Raw genomic sequence first — 19,004 nt, 5'->3', positions numbered from 1 at the left:
GAGTGGCTGCTCCATTTCATCCTTTGGTCAATATTGTTGCCATCCCTGAGAAGCTACCTCTGACCACATTATCTCAGTAGGGCCTTTCCTTCCCTTCTGTTTTCCTCTATCTTTGTTTTTTCTTTGGTTTTGTAATATCACTATTACAAGCTGTATGTTTTGTGGTATACTTGTTTATTACTTGTCTCTATCTAGACAGAAAGCCTGCAAAGGCAGGGGCCCTGTCTATATTGTTCAGTGTTGTACATCCAGCACTTGTTACAGTGCCCAGTGTAGTTGTAGCTCAATTTGCAAAACGGATAATGAAACTTAAAGTGAAGCTCACATGTACAAGTTTGTTTCTCACTGGGAGACTAGAATCAAACTGTCCATCCTCATGCTTCATACCATTCATGCACTGGCCCTGTAAACAACTTCAAGATTAAGCAAAATGCTTACTGGAGAGGCCGTGAATGGCTGATAAGCATTTAAAAGGCAGCATGAAGGTTTAGGTCTGTGGCTTGAATAGCTATTGCTTTTCTCCCTTGTTTTTCCTATTCACCTAGGCACGGGAAGCTACAAGAAGCACAGCTAAGGCTGGTCTTGGCCCTGGTCTCCTGGGTTTATTTCTGGAGATCTTCAAATGGGGTCTCCCTAGCTTATTGAAAAATATGGTTTTTTATTAAGACAACTATCTGAATTCCTCGCATACCTTAGTTCCTTAAACCGAGTTGAAAGCTTCCCAGGGAGGATTTTCATTGTGTTTAGTGCAGCGTGGCAGAATGGAAAGGACTCTGAACCAGAAGTTGGCTTGGATTTTTGTCCTAGTCCTGATAACCTTGGAAAACAAAGAGAAAGTAAACCCTAAATATCAGTTTTCTCATCTGTGAAACATGAGAATTGGGTGAGATGGTTTCTCCTAGCTTCCATCATCCTGAAATCTCTGATTCCTGTGGAAATTATGGATGCTGAGGTAAACTCAAACTGCAGACTTTAAGGAAGCAGACCCTTTCCCCAAGGTCATTTTTGTGGAGAAATAGTGAACACTCCCATAGACTACCCCAGCAAGTAGGAGAGAGAGAATGATAAATTCCTTGGAGATTCAGAACCCTTTAAGTTAACCTGTTTGACTTCCCTTGCCAGACTTTTAGTTTATTGGAAATTGTCCAAGGAAACAATCTTTTAGAGCCTACTGGTTTTGGGCTTTTGTTGACTTCTACTTCACCCTACCAGGAATTAAAAAAGGGAATCAATTGAGAATAAGTACCTCCTTGTAAGCTGTGGCACCCCAAAAAGAATCTTTTTCACTGTAAGGCAAGCATCAGTCACTTGGTCACCCAGAGGACTAGTCTTTCCTGAAAAATATGCAACAGGCGAGAGAGAAAGAGAAAGCAGACTTCTTCCTCTACTCACAGATATTATAAAGCTGAATCAGGAAGATTCTAAGCAAATGCCTGGTTTTTAATGTGAGTTTTAGTTTTCACAGTTGGCAACAGCTTGCATCCCTCTTTTTAATTGTTCCTACTCTGGACTGGCCTTTATACTAAATTCTTTTCCATTTATTCTCAAAACATCCTTTGGTTTGGATGGTAGTGTCTCATTGTTATTCCAGGTGAAGAAACTCAGGTGCTTAAAGGTTTTAAGTAACTTGCTAAATTTAGTCAGTGATTGAGTTGGGATTTGAACCAGGTAAATGAGTAATGATTCTTTCTCTGAGCCTGTGGGGTAGCTAAACACATTTCCAGCATTTTTAATAGGAGTAAAAAGAGAGTAGGAAATTAATGACACACAATTCACAAGTCAGATGCATTCATTCTCTGTCTTTGTCCTGGAGAGTCCTGGGTGTTTTCTTTTCATTGAGTCCTATCAATACCCTTCCTTTCTAGGATGATACTTAGAGAGTATTCATTTTAAACATTCTAGAAGTGAAATCAAAACCTGAGTTAAAACACCGAACAATCATATTTTGTATGATCACACAGTAGTGTTTCTTAAAAGCACAACCTTTTTTGTAACTTAGACTCATCCAGACCTGTTGCTTTAAATATTTTAATAAAACAGGATTTCCCCTCCCCCATTGAGGCCCACTTTTCTCCCCAATCACTTTAATTATGTGAGCTAGAATGCTGTTTCTCACACATCTTCAGTTCTCAACCTTGTTAAAATTAATCATATAATCCCCCTTTAAAACATAGTATTAAATCACCATAGTAACACAGTATCCAAGCTTTATAGATAAAACATAACAGCCATAAGAAGGTAGCATTTGGTGTCCCCTTGACGGCCCTATAACTTTTATAGAAATGTGTTTCTTCTCCTGGCTGTGTAAGGTGGAGGGATAGCATTACTTACACCTGCTTTATGACCACGTTGCTTTTAAATTGCCACCTTGTTTTTGTTCACCTTCCTAGTTAAATAAGGAGAGTGGAACACTTTTTCTTTCTGAATTATTTTCTTGTACTCTCTAACCACTCTCTAAGGGATGGAGTTGTCTCCTTAAATATGACCAGGCAGAGTCCATTGACTTTTGTATTGGAATACCTTGAAAATTCCTTTAATTTTAATTATTTATGTGGCTGTATAAGGGAGTTTTAGAAAGTCTACCCTATCTTTGAAAACTTTATTCATATCATATCCAAAGACTCAATAAGAATTCTACCTTTGGAAAAAGCTTGGTAAACCATGATTTTTAAATTTCTTCTGATAATTTATAAAGTAATAGCTATTAGCATAGATTTGACTATTTTACCAATTTGAATATACTTTGTAAAATACAATATGAGTTGATGAGTTCCTTTGAATAACTCAGTGTTGAATTCTAGCATATTACGTTAATATAAATTCGTGTATTAGAATTTGGTTTTTTTAACCAAAAATACCTTTATTTTAATCTTCAGAGAAAAAACTCTTTTCTTCTTTTTCTGAGATAATTACCATAACTTACAAAAATGGATATACATCTTCAAAGCATTTCCCTTTAATGTGAAATTTAGCTTTATGGGATCTAAACATTTAAAGGTAAAAAGCAAATTCTATTTTGTTGCCATTGTAAGACAAAACTGAATCTAGCATAAGGTAGGGAAACCCATTCACTCTTCAGGTTCTTCTCTGACAGGAACCAGCATTGTTATATTATTTCCACTTAGCAAAGTCTGCTCTAATTATACTTCTTCCTGGCCAGGCGAGGTGGCTCATGCCTGTAATCCCAGCGCTTTGAGAGGCTGAGGCAAGCGGATCACTTGAGGCCAGGAGTTTGAGACCAGCCTGGGCAACATGGCAAAAACTTCTCTCTACTAAAAATGCAAAAATTAGCTGGGCGTGTTGGTGCACGCTTGAAATTCCAGCTACTCAGGAGGCTGAGACATGAGAATCACTTGAACCCGGGAGGCAGAGACATGAGAATCACTTGAACCTGGGAGGCAGAGGTTGCCGTGAGCCAATATTGTGCCACTGTACCCCAGCCTGGGTGACAGAACAAGACTGTGTCTCAAAGTAATAGTAATAATAATAACAACAATAATACTTCTTCCTTCTGGTGTGATTTCAAACTCAGTGACCTCTTCTAGTCCGTATTGACAAAGTCATCAACTCCTAGAAGAGTACCCACAATTTCTTAATTACTCTTCACCACAATGCGAATTCTTGAGCCTATACATTTGTCTACAAGCTCTAGCAGCAACAGCTGGGCAAGTAGGTGGTAGCCTTAGCCGCCATAACTGTGACGGAAGTGGGATGTTTAAATTTTTAAAATGGAATGAAATCCAAGCTAACTGGTAAACTGATTTTAAAAACTGGATTTTTAGACATTTTACAACTTTAAAAAAAGAGTTTGGCTGGGCGCGGTGGCTTACGCCTGTAATCTCAGCACTTTGGGAGGCCGAGGCAGGCGGATCACGAGGTCAGGAGATCAAGACCATCCTGGCTAACATGGTGAAACCCCGTCTCTACTAAAAATATAAAAAAATTAGCCGGTTGTGGTGGCGGGCACCTGTAGTCCCAGGTACTCGGGAGGCTGAGGCAGGAGAATTGTGTGAACCCGGGAGGTGGAGGTTGCAGTGAGACTACGTCTCAAAACAGAAGAACAAAACAAAGAGTTTCTGTAATCTGATTAGTATTGTTTTTAAACTTTTTAAAAACAGATATTTTAATGTTGCGTTTATGTGTGGGTTTTAAATTTTTGTATTGATACATTTTTAGCTTTTTTCCTTTAATGTCTTTCTTTAAAATGTTGTTTCCATTTCTTAGAAAACACCGTGCAATGCTAGACATTTTGGTTATTTCTGTCCTCTAAAATAGGAAATATGTTTCTCATAAATTCAGAAATTATGAAAGATACAGAAATTTAGGAAAGTAGCACCTAAGCTTGCCCTCTTTTCTTTCCAGTTTCAATTTCAGCTCCTCCTCTTTGTAGCTGTGTGAACGTGATTCAGTTACTAAGGACATATTCTGGTCCTTAGTTTCCTTTTCTGTAAAATGGGAACATCCTCTAAATTCCGTGGTTGTCCTGAGAGTCAGGGAGATGGTCTACGCATATATGATGTCTAACTTTGTGGCTGCCACATAGTAACATTTACCTTTTGCTCTGGCAAGCACTATTATTTTCTGAACTAGGGAAGTTCTCAGGTGAGGATTGTTAGCAGCAAGCTGGTAGAGTGGCCTGTGGAATCAGAGCGAGGGTTAAAATCCAGCTTTTTGCCACTGATCAGCTGACCTTAGGCAATGCCTCTCTAGACTATTTCTTCATCAGCAAAATGAGGTTAATAGAGGGCACCTTTCGGGATTGATGGGCTGACTAACAGAGCTGCCTCAGAGACTGAACTCAGTAAGGAGAAGGTATGATAGCTCTGATTATTTGATTTCTGAGGTGGTCACTAGAATGGGCTGCCGGCTGTCTTTTTTTTTTTTTTTTTTTTTTAACTAGCTTACAGTCTGTTCCCTTGAAGTGTGTAAATTTTAAGAGTTCCACGGAGAGAGGAAATGTTATAAGTTCAACGACTCATTGTGATTAGATACTTTATCAAGAAACTTACTGCACATTCATTTTCCTCTTTGTTCTGCCTTTGCTGCAGCCTCACAGTTAGCCAAGTTGGCCAGAACTTCACGTTCGTGCTCACTGACATTGACAGCAAACAGAGATTCGGGTTCTGCCGCTTATCTTCAGGAGCGAAGAGCTGCTTCTGTATCTTAAGGTAAGGGAGAAGGCTTGGGCTATTGGCTCGTTCTCTGAAGCAATGTCAGCTTCTGCATTGCTCTTCCGTAATTAAATCTTCCAGCTGTTCATTTCATTTTCCTATCTGTTTCCCACAAGTCACTGCATTTGGGGAGAAGGACTTCACAGTGTTGTTCTTGCACTGTAAGTTCTGCAGATAATTGTATTTATTTATTTGTATCACATCCCTTGGGTGGGAAAGGGGACCCTCTCTTCTGAGTAGTTTGTGGAAGCCAGAGAGTCAGTGTGGCTTCAGTGCCTTCTGCTGTTATCTGGAGCTGTCAGAAATTAGCCTGTTAGACTTTCTCTTGGACATTTTGTGTATGTAAGATTATTAATAAAGTATGTGTCTGTAGCTCAGGACATCTTGCAGACACAGACTGTGTTCGCCTTAAAGTAACACCCTTGCCCCCTTTGGGTCGGTGAATGAAGAACTGTGTCCCATTTTGGCTACCTCTGTAGAAGTTTGAAAAAATTAAGAATCGTGTAAGAAGGCTTCTTCAGGTCTTCTAAAAGCCCCTCGTACACCAGAGCCACACTTGCTTAAGGCTCTGTTTCCTCCTGCCAGAGGGGTAAGGCGTGTTCTGGGGTGGGAGGATGTGTGGAAATCCGATTTTGGAGCTGCTGGCTTTGTGGACCCCTGCTGGGCGCCTCCTGAGGGGGAAGTAAAGGCATCCCCCATGCTCCCCTCTCCATCTGCCTTGGTTAAGTAGGTGTCAGAGGGGCCTGCCTCCTGTCTCTCTCTGCTCATGTGGAACAGCCAGGGCACGGCAGCAGGAGGTGCCCATGACAAAACCCGGGACCCCAGGCTTGGGTTGGGCCTGGGCCTGGGGATAAAAGGCCAGACCCTCTATGGATTCCAGAAAGGGTAGCTTTCTGCGGCACTAGTCTCTGCACTTTCTTCTTCTCATCAAGAAAAGACTCCCCCACCGACCCCTGTCCCCCAAACCCACACACCCTCACACCATAGGGGAGGAGGGGCTGACTTTGGAAGTTCCCATGCTCACTAACTGTCAATCTGGACTGCTACACATTTGCATTTCTCTACACAAATCTTAGTATCATTAGTGCTTTTAATCAGTGAAGTCGACTCTCTTCTGCACCAAGCATAGCATTTGTAACCTGGGCACAGGAGGATGACTGCTGGAGAGGCTTTAGGAAGGAGGCTGCTTTGGGAGATTCTGTGTGTTCTGTTGTTCTCAAGCATGCCTTAGTAGCCCAGGCTCAAGAATTACCTGCCCAGAGCATTAGACTTTGATGTAAATGATTATTTACATTTGGATTTAACAGTGCGGTCTTTTTCTTTTTAAAGAAAAATTTCTCTTTCAGTTTTGTCTGTTATGTTTTGTCTGTTGTATTTCAGCCCTGGCCAGGCCACTGCATATTTATACAGTTGACCCTTGAACAATATGGGTTTAAGGGTACTGGTACCCTCACACAGTTGAAAATCCACATATAACTTTGACTCCTCAAAAACTCTACTATGGCCCGGCACGGTAGCTCACGCCTGTAATCCTAGCACTTTGGGAGGCCGAGGTGGGTGGATCACCTGTGGTCAGGAGTTCGAGACCAGCCTGAGCAACATGGAGAAACCCATCTGTAACTAAAAATACAGAAATTAGCCGGGTGTGGTGGCACATGCCTGTAATCCCAGCTACTTGGGAGGCTGAGGCAGGAGAATTGCTTGAACCCGGGAGGTGGAGGTTGCAGTGAGCCAAGATCGCGCCACTGTACTCCAGCTTTAGTGACAAGAGCAAAACTCCATCTCAAAAACAAAACAAAACAAAACCCACAAAAACTTAACTACTATTCCATAGCCTACTGTTTACTGGTAGCCTTACCTGTAACATAAACAGTTGACTAACACATATTTGTATGTTGTATGTATTATATACTGTATTCTTAAAATAAGGAAGGGAAAAGTTATTAAGAAAATCATAAGGAAGAGAAAATATATGTACTGTTCATTAAGTGGAAGTGGATCATCATAAAGGCCTTCATCCTCATCATCTTCACACCGAGGAAGAAGAGGAGGGGTTGTCTTGCTGTCTCAGGGGTAGCAGAGGTGGAAGAAGCGGAAGGGAGGCAGGAGAGGAAGGTGTAACTTTTACTTAAAAAAAAATCCACATATTGGCCAAGCACGTGGGCTTACTCCTGTAATCCTAGCAGTTTGGGAGGCTGAGGTGGGCAGATCACCTGAGGTCAGGGGTTTAAGAACAGCCTGGCCCACATGGCGAAACCCCATCTCTACTAAAAAAAAAAAAACAGAAAACACAAAAATTAGCCGGAGTGGTGGCGGGTGCCTGTAATCCCAACTACTCAGGAGGCTGAGGCATGAGAATCGCTTGAACCCAGGAGGTGGAGGTTGCAGTGAGCCAAGATCATGCCACTTCACTCCAGTCTGGGTGACAGAGCGAGCACTCTGTCTCAAAAAAAAAAAAAAAAAAAAAAAAAATCTGTGTATAACTGGACCTCAGCAGCTCAAGCCCGTGTTGTCCAATGTAACTATGTATTCATTTGGAGGTGGTGAAGCTTAAACTGAGTTCTTAGAGTTTATAAAAAGGGTTTTCCCTATAATATGTTTGGGTTACAGTGTTTCTTTCTAAGCTGTGTGTGTGTATATATATGTATATTCTAAACTGGCACTATCACTCAGCAAATTTTGATAAGAGAAAAGTATTTATTTAAAAATTTACATTTAAATTTGCTTGTGTCTGATTCTGATGTGTGACTTTGTGTGCCTATACAAGTAGGGTCATGGATTTCATATTTGTGAGAAGCCAGTTGAATAATCTTCGTGCGTTCATCCTTTAGAATGAAAAATGGCAACAATTGATGTGGTTTTTAAATCTGTTATAATAGGTTAGAACTATGGAGAAAAATTCGGTGGGTTAATTCATTCATTTGTGTGTCAGTTCTTAATTGAATTCCTGCTATTAGCTAGTCCCTGTCCTTGAGGATTTCCCAGACTAGCTGGGGAGATGGATGATCACAATACAGTATGCAGTATCTAATACACAGAATGATCCCAAGGCATAGTGTCTTCTTGCTGTTGCTTTTCCAGTGCCAGAGGATAGTGACTGTGGCTAAAAATAAAAGAGTCCTAGATGAATTCTGGAACATGAATTTTATGAGTATTTAATATGAGGGTAGAGAAGCTATCTTTTCCAGCTTGTGTGGAAATAAAGGGCACACCCACTGACACTTTCCCTGTGTTGGGTTTGGGAACATTGCTAGGCTGCGACTAGCATGTAAATGGAAGGGTTTACTGTTAAAGCTGGATAACTGGTTGGCGGTGTATCCACTGGGGAGTGGAGAGGTCTGCCAAGAGAATGAGGGCTCAGTTTGGGTCTAGGTTACGTTGTTGCATTGTCTGCTTCTGCTGCTCAGTCTCCTTGCTTTCTTTAGATACTTTCTCTTTAGTTAACCTGTGCCTTGAGGTCCAATCACCCTTCACAGTGTGCCCAGGGCTATGGCTCAAGTCTGCTCATAAACTACCTCCACTTTTGCTTTCCATTTCTTCTCTTAAGGGATGTAGCTTTCAGTTATGGCATCTGTGCAGACGTAGCCCCTGTGGTTCCAGGATTTAGCTTCACTTCCTCCCTGTCTGATCTCCCAAACTTCTATGCTTTCTGGTCCACATGAACCACTCGACAGTCTCTGCTTTCACATGTTTACCCATCCTCCCAGACTCAGCCTAGGCATCTCTGCAGAGTAGCCTTCCCCATGTAGAGGTAGTCATTCCCTCTCTGGCACACCCAGGGTGCTTTGCATTCTTTAGTTACACACTCATAACCTTGGTCCTCCTTTGTTTTCCTCCTATTGGAAGGTCAACTCTTCAGGGGTAAAGGCTGGATCTTAATTAACTATGTGTCTCCAGCACTTAGTGTAGTGCTTAGCCAAGATATTGTGTGCATTGGGATCAGAGGAAGGGAAATGCATCAAGAATGGGAGGGCAGGGCACCAAAGACTTTGAATGAGAGGGCAGGTGTCATGGGACATAAATTCAGAGAGGAAATATGAAATAGTTGTTGGAAGAAGTGTAGTTCACATTACCAAACTCATTTCATGCTAGTTGTAAGAGATGCACCTTTTAATCTCACAATGGAGGTTCAATATTGAGTGATAGACATTTTGTCCATGAAGGGTTAAGCCATCTGTATTTTAAAATTTAAACTTAATTTCACAATGAAAGGTTTTTAGACACCCTTTATGCAACATAACCTACTTATTAGGTTCCTTTTTATTTTCTGTTCTTCCCCAGTAGGGCATGAGCTCCATGAAGGCTGGGAATTTTTATGTTTTTTTCTCCTCCCACAAATACATCCAAAGTTTATTGAAGAATATTCTGGCACATAGCTGACATTCCCAGCTAGTCTGGGAACTCTTCAAGGACAAGGACTTAGCTAGTACTTGTTTTATGAAGGAATGAATGGGGAAATAAGCCCATGTTTATTAAAAAACATTAGAAACATTGGTGTGAACTCTTATTACCAGCTAACCTTGGCAGAAACCTAGTCGTACCAAGCAAGTCCTATTAACACAAATGCCACTATAAATCAAATGCATTATTTCCTCCCATGGTTGACTAGTTCCTGCCACTGAAGAATTTTACTCCTCCTTGAGATTTGCCACATTATTTAATGAGTTCCTGGATGGGAGTTGATACTAAATTAAAAACACCAGCTAGGAGAACAGTAGTTACGGATTAGTTAGTCTCCATCATAAACACAGGGATGTGAGAGCATTTTAGCATTTTCAGATTGCACCATCTGAGTCTGATGCAATATATGCATTTACCTCTGAAATCTTTCAATAGTATAAAACAAAGTGACCTAGAATTGAAATTTGTTATGGCATTTGATATTTGATTTGCCCCAATGGCGCATACTCCATCAAGGCCAAATGAAAGATGCTATTTCTAGCCAACTTTTAGTTCTGGATCAACAGAAGGAACACAAGAGTTCAAAGCTTTAAATTTGTGTTTGAGGGTTATGGGGAGATATGTCATACAATAGTTAAATACCTTTTGTCTTTTATAAAGGAACTACACAAATATTTGCCCTACAGTTTTCTCCTGCTTCCATTGGGATCTTATTGAAGCTCTTAAGAAAGCTTGAGTAACTGTCCTTACACCCAAATAAAACTATTTTTATTATACATTTTGGAAAGAAAAAACTTTTTTTCCTCAAGATGCTGTCTAAATTTTTTTAGTTTAACTTTTTAAATTTTTATTCAATTAAAAAGTATCTGAGTACCTAGTATATACCCAGAATGGGCAATACATAACACTTGGTCTCTGGCCTTCACTTATCTCAAGGTCCCTTAACATGAACACAGAGATCTAGCCCCAGATCTCCATTTGCAAACTCTTCAGATATCACACTCATCCAAGATTTTGATGAGCTGAACTTTCTGAACTTGGTAGTACAAAATGAAAAAAAAAAAAAAAGTAAGTACTTCTTGTCATTTACCAAATATAAAATCTAATATACTTCTAGGTGCACTGTTCACGGACCACCTCTGATTTTGATATCCATCTCCTACTGCACTTCTGCTACCCTCACTCTTTTAGGAACTGCTCAATCTTTGGGGTGGGAAAATGTAAACAAGTAATGAAAACATAATGCGATCAGTGTTGTTTTAAGAAAATATATTTATGTGTAAGATTCTTCAAAGTCACAGATTGGACAGTGCCCATCTCTAACTTGAGAATAAGGGAAAGTGTTGCTGATGGGTTCCAGTTAAATTGAGTCTTGCAGAATGAGTGGGAGCTTGCCTGGAGGAAAATGGGAGAACACCTCTCTAGGCAGTGAGAACTGATACACACAGGCCGCAAGAAATAAAAGGTATAGCAAGATGAAAGGATGCTGAGAACGCAGTGAGAGAGCAATAGCGAGAGATGATGCCATGGAAGTCTGGGGCCCAACTGTGAGTGCTTGTGGGGCGTGCTCAAGATTTTCGATTTATCTGGTAGCAAATGGAATACTGTCAGCTGGTTTCGGGTAGACATGAGAGATGCTGATGTTTTTAGACCAAGGCAAAAGTGATTTTTTGAACGTGAAATGTGCTTGGGTTTTTCTGGTTATTGTTTGAAGGGATGTTGCGTGTCACTTTGGAGGTAGCACCCAGATTTAGACTGGGTTTTTCAAACATCAACTGCAGGGGTTTTGTTTTGTTTTCTTTTAAAAACAAGGATAGTGATCATCCCTCCTTCCATGCTAGTTGGCATATGGACTTGAGTCTAAACCCGAGTGGTGTTCAGTGACAACCTTCTTCCTTCTGGAGCACTTTCTGATCTCATGACTGGAATGACCATTGCATCCATTCTCAGCTGTGTTACATTCGTTTTCACTCGAAACACAGAAAAGCTCCATTTCCACGGAGCAAAAAAGAAGCTAGAAGTAATAAAGGAGTCTGGCTTTAAGAACTTTGGCTTCCCTTGCTGACTGTTCCAGTGTTTTTAAACAACACATACAGTTCAGGAATAAAATCAAAGGACTCTGTTTCCTCAGGCAGGTGCAGTGGCAGAAGCCCTCTTGGGTTGTGTGTTAGCTGCTTTAGTTTAAAATAAGTGTTTGGGAGGTGGGGGAGGGAGTTGGGGAGGAAGGCTGTGGGGACAGCTCCCAGATTTTTACCTTGAAAGCAGGTGCTGCTGAAGTATTCCAGAAACAGATGGAATCTCCTATTCTTGTTTTAAGCTATTTATGGTTGTCTCGCCCGAGGGTACCCTGCTATTCAAAAATGCACAGCCTGATGTTTGAGGGCAGTTGGGCATCAAAGCCGGGGCCCCTCTGGGAGAAATCAGCCTTTCTTCCCAGTGCCTTAAATGCCATTCTGGAAACCTGGGTCTTTCATACCATTTAACAGAGGACTTCCCTTTGCCTTTTGAGTGTTTCTGTCTCTCTGGAACTGTTTGATTTCTTTTTAATTCTTCTCCTTAAAAGTAAGCTGGATACTGTGTTGTTCTTGTTATTCTCTGGATGGTCAGTTGCCAGAAGGCCCCACTGCTAAGGCAGATTGTTAATTTCACCGACTGTGGGTCTCAGAACATGGCATCTGTCAGAAGCTGAACATAGAGGATGGGCCAGGGAGTCTGCTCTTTCCTAGGTCCAGGGCCCTTCTGAGTTCCTCAGTATTTTGAAAGGCTTGTGTGGGTGCAGGGCATGGGGGTGCTCTTCAGAACATCAGTTTGTGGGAGGTTATAACTAGTTTTTCTGAATTAAAAAAATGAAGTGGTTGGGGAACGTTGCATGTTTTATTGCCATACAGATGCCTTCATACTTAGAAACATATAATCCTCTGGGGAGCCACAACTCAACAATAGTAACAAGCTGTACAGTTTAAAGAAAATCACCTTTGAAGAGAAGAAAGAGAAATAGCCGAAACTGCCCTTGCACTCCCAGTGGACAGCTGTTGGAGGTTGATTTTGAGGGCTGGGAAGCTGTGCAGTTGGAAGGACAGGTGTGTCTTCTGCAGTGGCCGTGGGGGCTGGAACCAGCAGCCAGCCTCAGGCTGTCCACTGCAGGAGGAAGCACCCTTTCTCCTCCTGATTCTTTTCAGAGGACACCACCCTGGCACAGCCTTCCCTCAAGCAACCTGACCCTAGGGTTGTAGGGTATTTGCAACTCTAAGACTTTGGCTAAAAGGGATTTTTTATTTTTGAGACGGAATGAGTTCTAAACCTTACAAGAGATGTGATATTTTCTCACTCTGTTTTCGAAACAGAACATTTCCTTGTCATTAATCCTCATGAAGCTTAGTACAGGGCAGGAAGTGAAACCACCTCAAGAACTCCAGGAGTGTAGTTCTGCCTTGTTTTTTGCTCCCTGCTCACCCCCCATTCTTCAATCATCTTGCTACCTCTAGTGACTGCTGCTGATGGCTAATGTTACTTCATCATTTTGAACATGGATAGACTAACTCTGGATAACTCACTACAGAGGATTTGGAGTGGAAGGCAGGAATTAGCATTTATCAGTATTTATTTAATATGCCAGCTGGTTTATGTAATTTTCATTTATTTGTATAGCAATCTTATGAAATTATCTCCATTGTAGAGATAAAGGGATTGAGACTGAGAGAGATCCAGTGACTTGCCCAAGATCTCGAGGAGAAAGTTAAGGAATCTGGTTTGGAAGCTAAAATCCAACCCAAAATTTATACTCTCAACTGCAAATTGTGTCTTCCTGCCACCAAAGCAACTTTTACTGCTTTCAAAAGGTTATTCGTCCTCTCTTTCTATATGTATATACTTAGTTTAAAAAGACATAATGGGTAGTTTGCCCTTGCAGAATGAACTCAGAGGTGAGCTTAAAGAGCTTTCAGAAATAATGTACTACAGTTCACCCTCATCTTATAAATGATGAAAATGAAACATGAATGAGACAGGAAGATTTTTGTTCCAAGCTCTTTGGCTGGTGAATGACAGTCTTCTGACCTCCAACCAGGGTTTTGCCTGTGATATGGCAATGATTCTTCCAACTCAGGAGAATGAGCCCAAGGCCAGCTGGAACTAATGTTTTTTGAAGACTCAGTAGCCCCTGGTTAGTGTCAAGGAGTCACATTCCCTTTTGGTTAGCATCATTATGAGCAATGTGAATAATCCAACTATGTGATTATAGAGTGAACAAGATGATCAGTTCTGTTTAAATCCAGTGCAAGGTATGTTTGAATGGAAAACCAGTGAAATAGAGCCTGTCTTTTGAAAGAATCTCAGAATTCCACATGAGGGACCCTTTTTGGGAGATGAAAAAGCGTTCTACAGGAGAGGCTCCTTGGTGCTTTTTGATTGAGTTTGAGTGTCAACAATTTTTCTTGGACCTCCCTGCAAGCCAGCCACTTTCCTTTAACAGCAATAAGCAGAACGCATTTATCTGAGCCTGATCTTTGCTTTTCACTGGGTGGGAGGTAGAAAAGAAAATGGCTCAAAATACACCTCACACCTAAAATTGCCCTTTGCTTCTAAGCTACACTCTTAAGAGCAAGATGGATTTGTGAATACAGGAGTCTGAATTTAAGTTGTTTGGCCCTTTCAGGGATCAGTTTTAGAAGCAGTAGGAAGCCTAACATTCTCTCCATCATGGAGAGGCCCCGTAAGACTGCAATAATAGGTACTTCTTTACAGAAAAATCATGGTACCATGATTGAAGTTTGAAGAAATTTGAAGTTTGAAGACCCCACAATTCTAGCAATCAGTTATGAGCCACTTATTTTTAGGATGTTATTTTTTAAGATTATAAAGATATACTTTCTCATTAGAGAAATTTAGAAAACTGCAGAAAAGAAAAGAAATCTCTCATCCCACCATGCTGATAATGACTAAGGGTGTTTCCTTCCCTGAATTGAGATGATGCTGTAGGTATAACTTTGTATCTAGCTTTTTCACTCATTAAATTGTAACTATCTTTACGTATCATAAAATATTCTTTCCTGAGAGTGTTTTTAACTACATAATTTATTTGTGTGAGATTGATTTATAATACAAGGAAAGAAGCTCTTAGTAATGTGAAAGAATATTTCTTGCTAAGGCTTATCTTCTTTTTAAAAATGCATTTGCTGTAATGTTGTCATTCAGCTAACTACTTGGTATTTTTTTAAAAGAAACACTCAACTTTTTTTTTATCTTAACATGTGAGCTATTACCTGATTCTTGACAATGAAGAATAGTTACTAGCTTCTGAAACAATGAACAGATGAGTATGGAAATAGTATCAAAAGTCTTGGTTAAAATCAAGTGACAAATAATGTGTTGAGTTTACGTTTCCATATTTTATTTTGTATATTTACATCTTCAGAGTAAGTAATTTTTATTAGCATGAGTTGTAAAATGCAAACTGTAACATTAAGGGAACACTTTTGAAGTTAGATAGCAATATAATTTTGAAATTAGAATATATTCTAAGTGAAAGCAAATTACATGTATCTTAAAACTTTACGTAAACTTATGGAATTTTTAAACATTGTGGAGAAAATTAAATTCTATATATTGTAGTATGCAGTGGAAATTAAATAGGTTTGTATTTTCTACTCATGGACTTGAAACTACCAGTGATCTTACGCAAAACCAAGGGCAATTGTTGTGCTTTAGCTCGATCCACAAGTGTTAAACTACCACACAGAGATTTTAAATCCCTTATCTATAATACAAAGCAATATTTATTACAGAATTAATTCTGAGAGGCATCATTTATGGTTTCTAATCCATTCTATTTCAGATGCCTTTGAAGTAAAGTGGTGGAGTTTTGCATGTGGGGTTAATTGTGTCCCATTGTTCATTTATGCAGTCTGGTATTTTAACTAGCTCTTTATGTGAATTAATGGACCCAAAATACAGCAAAAATGCTTGACTTGAAAAATTTTACATTTTTTAAAAACCGATTTAAGAGTGTGGTGGAAGAAGAAGTTGGGTGAAATTCAGTGTCCTGCAGTTTGTTGTCTGAGCTCCTTGGGATGACTGACTAATTTCTTTTTTATTTTAAGTTTTTAATTTTGAAATTCTGGTCCCATCAGAAAACAAGTTTTTAAGTGGTTAAAAAACAAAAAAACACTGCAAACAAAAACAACCCCAAGCCAAAACAGACTCTAAAGAATGTATGTTTGCTAGTATACTGTTTTCTGCTGAGCTAGGATTTTTACTGTCACTTTTGTAAATTTTGTAATTTTGGATACCAACTTTGGAGAAACTTTAATTTGTGCTTTTTCTTTAAAGTATATGAAAAATATAGCCAATATTGATCATCCTTATTGAGTAAAGATAACTGTTGTCCCCTGACCACTGAAAACAAAACTTTTATAAATATCTTTTCATTGTACTCTTTGTTAACATTCTCCAGAGATTGCCATTCTAGGTCTTTTTATTTGAAGGGATAGTTTAACTTTCAAGGACTCCCATGAACTTGTGCATTCCTCAGATTTAGTGTACTCAAGTATCTCTGATCTGAACATCCAAAATGCAAATGCTCTAAAAGCTTTTTGAGCACCAACATGATGCTCAAATGAAATGTCCATCGGAGCATTTTGGATTTCCAAATTAGCGGTGCTCAACTGCTATATATTCTGCAAATATTCCAAAATCCAAACAAATCTAAAATCTGAAACATTTCTGGTCCCAAATGTTTTGGATAAGGGATATTCAAACTGTTTTTGTGTTGTAATGAAACAAACATTGGTGCTATACTTTGATTTTTTTTTCAATCTTTTTAAAACATGGATTTATAATAAAAATATTTTTACTTGGCTGTCATTTGTTTTTTGTCTCAGTTATTTCAGTGGCAAATTGTGGACAATACTAATGCAGAATATTGTTCTAAAGATTAAATAAAACAGTAAATACTTGATAAAGTCCCTGTATGTTATACCTATTGTGTAAATGTTTGGTCACAACCCTGTGTTTTTCCCTTTTGTAAATTGTGAAATATAACCTGCAAACAGAAAAGGGCGTCAAATGTACATATACACATTATACACACATAAGTAAACATAAATATACAGCAAATACCCATGTAATCACCATTGAAGTTCAGAAATTACTAGCACCCTGATATTAATTTTTTCACCTATGTATACATCCCTAAATAGTATAGTATAGCTGTTTGGTTTTGAACTCTGTGAGTTGCATTATGCAATTTAGAATTGTTATTTTCAATCTTACTTCTTTTGCTTAACCTTTGAGATTCACCCATGCTGTTGCTTATGGTTATAGACTGTCTTCTTTGCTATCTAGTGTTCTGTGTTGTATGATGATATACCACAGCTGGTTTATGTAATTTTCATTTATTTTTATAGCAATCTTATGAAATTATCTCCATCGTAGAGATAAAGGGGTTGAGTTGTTTATGCATGTAAGTTTAGGTGGCCATTTGGAGTGTTTCTAGCGTGTGACTTTTATGAACATTCTTGAAGAGCTATACTGGTGCACATAGACTTAACTTCTGTGTACTGTATGTACCTAAGGAGTTGAATAGTTGTGTCATAGGACATGTGTATCATTGACTTTATTGGGATAAATGCCAAATTGGGCAATTTTATTCTATTAAGCTCAATCAACTTTATTGGGATAATGCCAAATTGTTTCCTTAAGTGGTTTCACCATTTTCTGCTTCTGCAAGCTGTGCATGAGCATTCCATGCGCCACACTGCTGCCACTTGCTCCTTGCTTTTTAAAGAAGACACGCCAGCATACACTTCACTTTTCTCAAAGCCCATGAGATCTAGGTATTATTGCCCTTATTTACTTTTCCAAACATTAATCTGGTCTCATCGTTTGCAGAGGTGTTGCTAGAGAAAGAGGCAGTCCCTGGAGTTGTGAGAGAAAGTTGATCATTATCTGAAAGGTAAAATGAGTTACACGGTGGCATGGCATAAGAGTGTGGTCTAGTGTCAGAGTAGGGCCTGCATTCCAGTCCTCCTGATTTGGAAATGAGCTTCTGATTACTCCATTTACTCATCTGAGCCTTAATTTCCTCATATCTACTTTTTTGGTGAGGATTAGAGATAATATAAGTAGGCCAGGCACGGTGGCTCACGCCTGTAATCCCTGCACTTTGGGAGGCTGAGGCGGGTCAATCACCTGAGGTCGGGAATTCGAGACCTGCCTGGCCAACATGGTGAAACCCTGTCTCTCCTAAAAATACAAAAATTAGCTGGGCATAGTGGTGTGTGCCTGTAATCCCAGCTACTCGGGAGACTGAGGCAGGAGAATTGCTTGAACCTGGGAGGCGAAGGTTGCAGTGAGCTGAGATTGCACCATTGCACTCCAGCCTGGGCAATAGGAGCAAGACTGTGTCAAAAAAAAAAAAAAAAAAAAAGAGCTAATGTAAGTAAAGACTATTGGTAAGGTGGTCGTGGACATCTCACCACATCACGTAGTATAGTAGATATTGAAAGGTAGACCAATTGTCACAGGTGAGATGTATGTGGGCATACATGTGACAAAGTGTACATGAGCCTAGATTATGCCAGCTTGCAGATGACACTTGGTAATGAGATAGGCACTTACACACTGTTGATCAGGTTGTAAAATGGTCCAACATTCTTGGAAAACAATTGGCAATATATATTCAAAACCTTTAACATTTTTTCCACTTTGGGGAATCTGTTTTATGAAAAACTCAGAAATACAAGTACAGATATATGGACAAGGACATTTAGCATATAAAGTGAAAAGTTAGAAACAATTTTAAGGCCTGGAAATAGAGGATAGTTAAATTTAATTAGATACCATGTAGCCATTAAAATTGGTTTTGGTGATTATTCGATGACATGGAAAATATCCAGTACTTAATGTTATAGAAGAAAAGCAAGAGACAAATTTTTATATATGATATGATCTCCATTTTGTAAAAAATATGTAGGAAAAAAACGACGTGGGGGATCAGATCCCAAAGTATTAATGAGAATAGTTAAGTAATGTTATCATGGGTGTTTTTAATTTTCTTCTCTTTAATGAAGTAGTTATCCTGGCTGTTCTATCAAGCCCAATCGAAATATTCACTGCACAATAATTTACATATTTTTTAGTTTGGAAAAATTATAACCACCTTCATATATCTATCTCATGATTTCAAATATAGAATGCCACAAACAGCAGTAGTTTAGCTACCAAAATAGTAACTGATACTCTAGTGTGTGTTTCCCCACTAAGTTTGTGAAACGGACTTACACTCTGAAATCAGAACTGTGTTCAAATTTTGATTCTACCCCTTACTAGATCTAAGGCCAAAACATGTCATGTCACCTTTCTGAGCCTGTTTCCTTAACTGGAAAACAGAAAGTACATCTCATGGTAGCCTTGAAGATTATGAGATATATATAT

At 39.4% G+C, this 19,004-nt stretch overlaps 1 protein-coding gene and 1 pseudogene across 22 annotated transcripts in view; one reads left to right on the top strand and one right to left on the bottom strand.

Annotated features, from left to right (window-relative positions):
• DENND1A (DENN domain containing 1A) overlaps positions 1-19,004 on the top strand; it is a 542,897-nt gene that overhangs the window by 161,921 nt on the left and 361,972 nt on the right. For all 22 annotated transcript variants that reach the window (XM_054501506.2, XM_054501505.2, XM_054501502.2 and 19 more), the window contains one exon: positions 5,049-5,168. In XM_054501506.2, the coding sequence (XP_054357481.1) occupies positions 5,049-5,168 (120 nt within the window). The remainder of the gene's footprint in view (positions 1-5,048; positions 5,169-19,004) is intronic.
• Positions 3,069-3,693, bottom strand: LOC129044411 (U6 snRNA-associated Sm-like protein LSm5; annotated as a pseudogene).

Source organism: Pongo pygmaeus, chromosome 13 (assembly GCF_028885625.2).
Source record: "Pongo pygmaeus isolate AG05252 chromosome 13, NHGRI_mPonPyg2-v2.0_pri, whole genome shotgun sequence".
Classification (NCBI taxonomy): Eukaryota; Metazoa; Chordata; class Mammalia; order Primates; family Hominidae; genus Pongo; species Pongo pygmaeus.
The sequence above is the reverse complement of the archived record's forward strand: the minus strand, read 5'-3'. Positions and strand labels throughout refer to the sequence as shown.